General features: G+C 33.3%; 1 protein-coding gene across 1 annotated transcript; it reads left to right on the top strand.

The window, feature by feature from the left end:
* The first annotated feature begins 3,216 nt into the window (after positions 1 to 3,216).
* LOC129874462 (uncharacterized) lies at positions 3,217 to 8,709 on the top strand. Its single transcript, XM_055949747.1, has 7 exons — positions 3,217 to 3,587; positions 3,905 to 3,951; positions 4,055 to 4,169; positions 7,382 to 7,426; positions 7,521 to 7,580; positions 7,676 to 7,771; positions 8,364 to 8,709. Exons 1-7 carry the CDS (start codon positions 3,300 to 3,302, stop codon positions 8,481 to 8,483), a joined length of 771 nt encoding a protein of 256 aa, XP_055805722.1. The 5' UTR covers positions 3,217 to 3,299; the 3' UTR covers positions 8,484 to 8,709.
* The last annotated feature ends 466 nt before the right edge of the window (positions 8,710 to 9,175 follow it).

Here is a 9,175-nt window from a genome sequence, read left to right as displayed (position 1 = left end):
TACAAGCTTGTTAGAGAGCCCCACGGCTAATTTACACAAGTCCAATTTCCAATACTTTTTGCTACCAGTGATGATGACCTACTGTTGCAGTAGTCAGTAAGTACAACTATTTTTTTTTTTTTATTGTCAGTTCGATGTTCATATGTTTTTCGGAGCTTTGATTAATTTGAATTCGTGCCGCGTTGAGCCTCATTCTCGAAAAAATATTCTCTATCAAAAAAAAAATTATACCCAAAATTCACATCCAAAACCTTTAATCAAGGAATAAGCAGCCTCATCTACTGCACTATTCATCTACTACACTATATCTGTAGCTTCTGGTTAACATATCTCAACCTTTAAAACATCACTGCATCAACTAGCTGCTAGGGGTTTTGTTGCATTTGAGCTAGTGCCAACCGTTAATAATGGCATTACTACTCAATAGTTTGGATATATATATCCTCCATATGGGGTGGACATAAATATGAGAAAATTAAAAAAATTGGATCAAATCAAAAAAAATGATTTTTCATTTTTTAATTCTTTGTTTCAGTTTCAAAAGCTCAATTCTTCAGTTTGGTATTTGGTGTAAGGGTCTCAAACTTCATGCACTGAAGAACCAATTTTTTTATTATATATATATATACCCTTAACCCCAATAAAAAAGAAAAGTCAACTAATATTTGAATCATTAAACAAATCAAAGTAACAATAGATTTACAATTCACATAGTTAACTTCAAATATTAATTCACAACCAAATTGTCACGATCCAAATTCGGGCATGATGAAATTCATCTCAACCCATCGAGACAAGTCAGCTGAATACCCAACGGAAAGTAAATGCGGAAGAAAATGAAATGAATTGAACTTTAACTTAATCAAAAGTATGTAAAATAAATTCAAAATCCTCTAAGATTGATTGTCACTTGTACAAGCTACTAATACATTACTAGAGTATGAAAGGAAATACAGTCACAATGTCTTTTTCTCTAGAATAGGACTAACACATAATAAAAGAGTAAGAGGTGTCCGCTAGATGGATGTAATAGCTACCTCAACACTTAAAATGATAGCCTCGGGTGTGGTAGGAAACACTAGGAGATCAAGCCGGTCCAGACTCACAACCTACACAAGTGTAGAAGCAAGGGGTAAGTACCAAACAACACGGTACTTAGCAGGTGGACAACTAAAACTAAGCAAAGCTCAATAGATTACAAGTAATCCTGTCATCCCAATCGAACCTCCTTAACTACAACCTGCACAAAATCAACCCAACTCTACAATTTGTACAATAATAATAATACAGTCCACGAATATTCACCATATCTCATCAAATGAATCATATCACATTAATTCAGTATATACAGAGCAATAAGAGGTAAACACGAATTCATAAGTATCAGAAAGGTGCAATGCAATGCAATGAGATGATGCATGTCTATCCTATCGATACACATTCGCTGAATCATAGTCCCAAATTCATGGGGGACATTTCTATCCATGTAACCTGTTACGGAGCATGTGACCCGTCCCCTCAATATACATATCCTGCCACGAAGCGTGTGACCCAAACCCTTTGTTTCATAATACCTGCCACGGAGCTTGTGGCCCGACCCCTTTATTTCATATCATTTTCAGTCTCAGAACACTATATCAGAACAAATGCAATCAATTCATGTTCATATAATTCACGATAATAGCATGGTATTAACAATAATTTCACATCTCATATCAATATAGTCATTTCACATGTTCAAAATAAGTCAATAATCTCATCACATCGATCACACCAATACAAGTCATTAGATTGCCATTTTATACCCCTCATCTCTATTTTTAAGGTCAATCATACAGTCAATAACCTAGTCTAATTCTCATTACTCTCCAATGCATATAACAAAGAAATACTAGCATCTACAAGCTTAAACTAAGGTTTAGAACTTGCCTCAAATAATTGAACAATTACTTCAAAATTTGAGCCTTTTGTATCACTTTCGAAAGATCAAAATCTATTCAAATACATAATCGTCATAAGAATACGAATTCAATGACACCCATATTGCTATATTTATTTTCGGCTCAAAAATTTGATCAAAAAGTCACTCTGAGCCCCTGAATTCGAATTTGAAATTTTCTTTCAAAACATTCACAATAGAACAAACTTACACGTCAAATTTCAGCTAAAACGAGTCATTATTCGATTTCAAAATCAAGATTTTATGCTAAAAACTCTAGGACAATATTTTTTATTTTCAGCATTATTTTTCCACAAATCTAACCTAAAAATATCTTCATAATCATATAAAAGTTTAATGAAAAAGATAATAATAATTACTTTAACACTTTCGGATGAAAAACTTTATTTTTTTCTCTTCTCCTTTCTTTTTCTTTCTCCTTTTCTTTTTCTTTTTCTTCCTTCGTATTTTTTTTTTCTGTTTGTGCGTTCTTTTTTCTTCGTTTTGAAGTTCAGGTTTGCTGACTTCTTTTCCTTTTTTAAATTGGGCATTTGCCGTAATATTTTTTTTCCTTTTCCTTTTTATTTTAAAAAGCTTAATTTATCCTCTTTTCTTCTCATTATTATTAGCAACAAAATAATTTTTTATATAATTTAAAAATCATGTCATCATTTCAATAAGTTATAAATTATTTATAAAAATTACTAAAAGGGTTAAAAATAAAAAAATCAATAAAATTTACAAAATAACTAAAAAGATCGTTACACAAATATATTTTTGCTGATGTCCGTCATGTAAAGGAATCCATTTCTTCTTTATTTTCATTGAGCAGTAGTTGAATGCACAATGTTCTTAACAAAAATAATGATCTTTTCACACAATAAGTGTTTCATGATGATGACATGTAATCACTTAAAATAGTTTTAAATTTTTAAGTGTTTTATACTTTGATTTAGTCCTCATTTTATTTTTTTAATAACATTAAAAATCATTTTAAAAATATCAAATCATACTAAATTAAATTGAACCGAAATTTAATAAATCAAACCGAATGAAATTAATTTGATTCACTTTTTCATAGAAAAAGAAGTTATTCTCTTGCCCTTTGGGGTTTTGGATTTTGGGTGTAGATATAATAATAGCATGAACAGAGTATTTTATGACTTATTTTGATGACAGCAGTTCAGTGAGATAAATTTCACCTTAAAAATTAAATAGATGAAATATTCTGTATAAATGAAAAATAAAATAAAAATGGATGGTCATATTTTGATCAGTGTTGCCAATTAAACAGCTGCACTAACCACACAAAAATTAGAAAAAAATAATTCTTCCATTCAACCCAAAGTGAAAGAAAAAAATGGCAGCCATGGCATCTCTGCAGCAGAGTAGCCTAACACTTACAAAGTTTCCTTCTTTTTGTTCCTTCTCTTCCACTCCCAACTCCTTCAAGTTTCTTCACCCTTTCTCATCCTCTGCTACTTCTCTCAATGCTACTAAACCAAAACGAATTTCTAGTTTTGTGCCTAAAGCTTCTTCTTCCACCGCTGCCTTTCCTCAAGACATTGGTGATCTCCTCGCAGATGTTACAATTTTCACTGCTACTGGTCAGTCCGTCAAGTTTGAGGACCTTTGGGATCAAAATGAGGTATCGCCATTTCCTATTTTGGGGATTTTTTTTTCTTCTTCCCAAGAATTTGTTTTGATGTGTAAATTCATGAATGGCTAAAGAAAAAGCATTTCTTACTTAATTTAAGGTCTGCCCAGGTTGACTGAAACAATACAGAAGAAGAAAAAAAAATGGAAAATTACTTAATAGGGGAGGGGAAATTAGAAACTTTAGGCAAGTAATTTGGTGGCGGATATATGATTTTAAATGGAAAAAAAATAGGGCTTTTGACTATGTTATCCTGTAGTTTATTACTCTAATTTAAGATTTTGTTATTGGGTTGTTTGCTTCACCAGGGAGTAGCTGTTGTTGCACTTCTGAGGCATTTTGGCTGTCCTTGCTGGTAAATTGTGACGCCCTTTGCGTTCAAGACTTTTTGGTTTTGGTGTTTTATCCACAATATATGTTTTTGATATCCTTGTTCGATATGCATTGCTGTTTGTTAGCTGGGAACTTGCTAAAGCACTCAAAGAGACAAAGGAGAAATTTGATTCTGCTGGTGTAAAGCTAATTGCAGTTGGTGTTGGTGCTCCTAACAAAGCACGTATTCTTGCTGAAAGGGTATCTTCACTTCACCTTGATTGTTAATTTGAATGATTTAGTTCTTTGACTTATTATTTCTAATTGTTTCAAATAAGCTAGTCAAGGTCTTACTCTGTATTGCATTTTCTGTCATGTCCATATCACAAACTTCTGGCTCACTTGGCTCCATGAACTTAGGGTTCCTTCAGAAACATATATAAATTTGAAGTTGATTTTTTTTTTTGAATTGTTGCATTTAAGGTTGAAGATTCATGAGTGGAAGTGAACATTTGTGAAAACTTACTCGAAATACACCTTCAACTTGAAAAAATATACTCAAGTTCAAGTTTCAATTGTGTTCTCAATTTCACGAATAAAAGCTAACTTGCAAGCTTAAATCTCTTTATTTGCAAGTAGAGAACACAAACAAACACCACCTTAATTGATTCAAGAAATGTCAAAATGTGGTTTTTGCAAGAAAGTAGTTTGTAAGCATAGAACTATTTGTCGTCGGTTGAAATTTGATAGTGTTTGTCTGAATCTGCCTCTATTCTGATTTGGAAGAAGTTTGCTTGAATTTAATACTTAGATGTAGTTTTTATGCTCTAAACAGAGGACCAATTTGGGTTTATACATGGTAGATCTACAACAAAAGCTATTCCTGCTAAGAAGATTGATGAAGATTTATCGTGAAAAGAAGAAAGATCTGCACATGGCGTTCATTGATAGAGGGAAAACATATGATAAAGTACCATGAAAGGTCCTTTGGTCATTTGCTGGGTGATGGAAAAAGATTAGTCCTTATTAAATATATTAATGCCATAAAGGACATGTATATAGAAGTTGTTACTAGCGTGAAAATAGTAGTAGGAGATACAAAAAAAGTTCCTATAATATTGGGTCTATAACAGAGGTCGATACTGAGTCCCTACTTGTTTACCCTAGTTATGAATGAGCTAACCAACAAAATACAAGATGGTTCTATGGGGTAAGCTATTTGCCAACAATAGTGTTAATTGCTGAAACCAGCAAGGATGTCAACTAAAAGCTTGATTAATGGAAAAACACTTAGAGAGTACGGGTTTTAGGACGAATAGAAGTAAGATTGAACACATGCACTACAAGTTTAGTCTGCATGAGAAGAGCAAAGGTGAGATGAGGCTAGGCGAGATTGTGGTGCCAAAATGTTTAGATATCTAGGCTTGTTTCACGAGAAGTCAAGGATGGAATGGCAGATGAACGTTACTCATAGAGTATTAGATGGTTGAAAAGGAAAACTACTGAGCCGAGGGTCTTTCGAAAAAAACCTCTATACCTTGTGGAGGGATAAAGGTCTGCGTACACTCTACCCTTTGCAAACCCCACTTATGAATTACATCGTGTGTGTTGTTGAAAAGGAAGACTACTTCTAGGCTATTATGTGATTGGAGGATGTCTACCAAAGTGAAAGGTAAGTACTACAGGACATTTCCAAGACCGACAATGTTATATGGTAGTGAATGTTGGGTCACTAAAGTCCAGCATATTCACAAGATGAGTGTTGTAGAGATGTGAACAAGAAGATGGACATGGTCATGCAAGATTAAGTAAGAGTAAAAACGGCCTTATTAAGTTATTAACCAAAAGGTGCAAGTAACACGTATTGAGAATAAAATGAGAGAAGGTTGTTTGAGATGGTTTGATTATGTCTTTCGTTGACCTAGCTGCATCGGACCGCAGATGTGAAACTATGGTGATGGAAGGTGTTGAAAGAGAACTAGGCTGACCTAAAATCACATGGAAGGAAGTTTTCTGAAAGACCGATAATTTCTTGGAACCAATGCAAACTTAATTGAAAATATGAGATTTACTAGTTGAGGATAAGTCTAGTCTTGTTAGTATGTTGATTTTGAACCTGTTGTTTTTCCAGGAGTATTTTTACCTTATCGCAGATTTATATACCAGTAAAAATATCGAGAACTATGTCGAGGAGCATACAAGCTGGTCCCGACACGACGGATAAAAAAGACAAGACTTATTATAGTTGTTTATATATCACAATGCATTTTTCAACTTTCCCTTTTCTTAATCTCGCATGACGGAGCAGGGTAATTTTATTACTGTCAAAAGTAATAGAACCTTGAGTTCACTCCTTGACTTTGAAGGTTTTCCAAAATATTTGAAATAAAGGCATGTTCCTTAAAAATAAAGCCTAAATGTGTGTGCTCAATGATAATGTGGACTAATATTAGAGGTTTGATAATGACATGTTAAAAGTTTAAAATGTACTACTGAAAAATGCCAATTGAAATTGGAGTTTTGTTAATATATAATTTAAACAATAAAAGAAGAATAAGGGTTGGGAATTAATCCAGGGACTTGAAATCCTTCTTTTGTTCTGTGTTTGGCATTTTGCTTTATGTTTGTTTAAGCAAAAAAACGGATGTCCCACAACATACATAGTGACTTTTCATTTGTGATATGTCCTTGATGTTTAATAAGGTAAGGTCTCCAAATATTGGTGTTTATCGCGGAATCTGGACTAGAATGGAAAGTTGATTTCCTTACAAAGGAATTACATAAGGAGGTCTAGTAAATATATCTCAAAAATTGTGCTTAAGTAACACAATGACTTTAGACTTCATGTTGTATGGGGCACTGTTTGATTTCATTATGCTGTCACATAACCAATAATGGAAATGGTTATGAAATTGGGAGAAAAAACAAGAGATATATCATGTTCTATGCTCTGTTAATATGTTTCGCCTCTATAAGTGACATCTGGTATGGTAAGGATGCATTTATGTTGAACTCCAATAATCCAGAGGCTGCCTGGCTCCATCTGATGCATGGCAGATCTAGCCTTAATTTATAAGCTGCAGTACTGATCCATTGAAATAGTTCTGATTTTGGAATCAAAGAACATAATTATAGAGTATTTTCAATTGCTTTCTTAATTTGGATTTCATAAAGTTCTATGCCAACTAATTGGGAGTAAGCTTAGTGATTTTGGTACACTTACATTAGGCTGGTGTTGTAGACATACATTAAGTTGGGATAAATTTGTCTTATGAGACCAACTCGTTGACAACAGAAGGAAACTGGTTCAATAGGGTGGAATAAAAATTGAGGATTCATTGAGGTGACCCAAAGTTGTTTAGTCCTGTCGCATACTTCATAATTTAAACTGTGAACTGATCATGCTGTCAACAACTTGATTGTATCTTTTAAGGATACTGAGCTGATTCTTTTTGCTTCATATTTGTGTCCAGTTACCATTTCCATTGGATTGCTTGTATGCTGATCCGGACCGCAGGGTTAGTATCTGTCTATCTCCACAACTACGCAAATGCTTCATTTTGCCTTTGACATTTTTTTCTAGAAGATTTTGACACTTCCCTTGTATCTCAGGCATACGATGTTCTAAGCCTTTATTATGGCATTGGACGCACATTTTTCAACCCAGCTAGTGTAATGATCTCAAGGAGTTTCCCCTCATAAAAATGATCATTCTGCTCCATGAGAATGACTTGATCTTTAACTATTTTTTTCCCTTTACTTGACAGGCTAAAGTTCTCTCTAGATTCAATGAACTGCGGGAAGCTACAAAGAACTACACTATTGAAGCCACCCCTGATGACAGAAGTGGTGTCTTGCAGCAGGTTTAAGCTCTTCCTTCTACTGTTACATTGTTGTTCATGAACTAGAGGTGTTATGTTTAGCCCATGTAAATATAACCCATCCAACTCATCCAGACGTGAGCCGGTTGGACTGGATATATGTTAGTTGACAGGTCGTTTTGGGCATAGCCCAAGTTAGCTCATTCAAAATCTTAGGACAATTTGGACTTCATATATATGTCGCCAAAGTTGGCTGATGTAAAAGATTGGACCAATTTAGGCTTGCATATGAAGCACAAATTGACCCATAAAAATGCTTATCAAACATAGAAATCAAGCCTTTTTGAGTTTGATTTGTTTGATATTGCCATGATAAGTGATTAAACAAATTATAAAAAAACAAATGAAGCATAAATTTGACTTTGGACGGCTTGGGGTTATGACCTATTGTATAGTCTAAGTTGATCGGGTCATCTTGACCCAAGAAACTATTGAGCGGGTTGTGATCCAACCATATATCATTTTGACTCAAATGTAGTCCAACCCCCTCATTTGACACCCGTATAATCATAATTTCTGTAGGGCCCTTGGTGTGTGTGAGAGATAGTAATATTCGTTTGTATGTTGATATCAGGGAGGGATGTTTCTGTTCAGAGGGAAGCAGTTGTTGTACGCATGGAAAGATGAAGGGACCGGTGACCATGCTCCCATGGAAGATATCTTTGATATTTGCTGCAAAGTTCCTGTTGTATAAATGTCTTCAGTGACCCTTTGGTTTAGTTTTCTAATTGTATATGTATGTAAAGTTGTAACTAAATGTTATATAGTGCATAACATAACCATTAGTATATGAGAAGGAGAAGGAGAGGCAAATAGTCCATACCAAGTTTTGAAAATGTATGCAAGTATATTACCTGTCTAGTATTGAAAAATCACAAAGGTTATATGTTATGGTAAATTTTTTGTATCATCCTAGTTTATTTGGTTCAGATATTTCATAGGAAAACAGAAAACTAAACTTGTAACGTTGAATCTTATTCTACATGATATAAGGATCATTTAGAAGTTAAATATTATAAATAAACATTTCAATGATATATCTTTATAGCTAGTTTGGCCAAACTTTCAATATTTGTTATTTGAAAAAGTATTTTTATCATAAATTTTTTGGATTCTCCAAAAAATACTTTTGGTGAGTAGTGTTTGCATTTGATTAATCATTTTTTTTATATATAAATACTAAAATAACTTGTGCTTGACCTAAATTCTAAAAGTGATTTAGAAGAAGACTTTTGTTGCTACTATTTAAAATATTTACTTTTTTTATATTAAGATTTGATCAAATATCTGAACTTTTTAAAATAAATATTATTTTGAATAAAAACACTTTTAACTTCTCAAAATCTTAACCGAGCAAGCTATTAGTTTCTTGTGTATACTTATATT

Source organism: Solanum dulcamara, chromosome 11 (assembly GCF_947179165.1).
Source record: "Solanum dulcamara chromosome 11, daSolDulc1.2, whole genome shotgun sequence".
Taxonomy (NCBI): Eukaryota; Viridiplantae; Streptophyta; class Magnoliopsida; order Solanales; family Solanaceae; genus Solanum; species Solanum dulcamara.
This window is presented reverse-complemented; position numbering and strand designations above follow the sequence as displayed.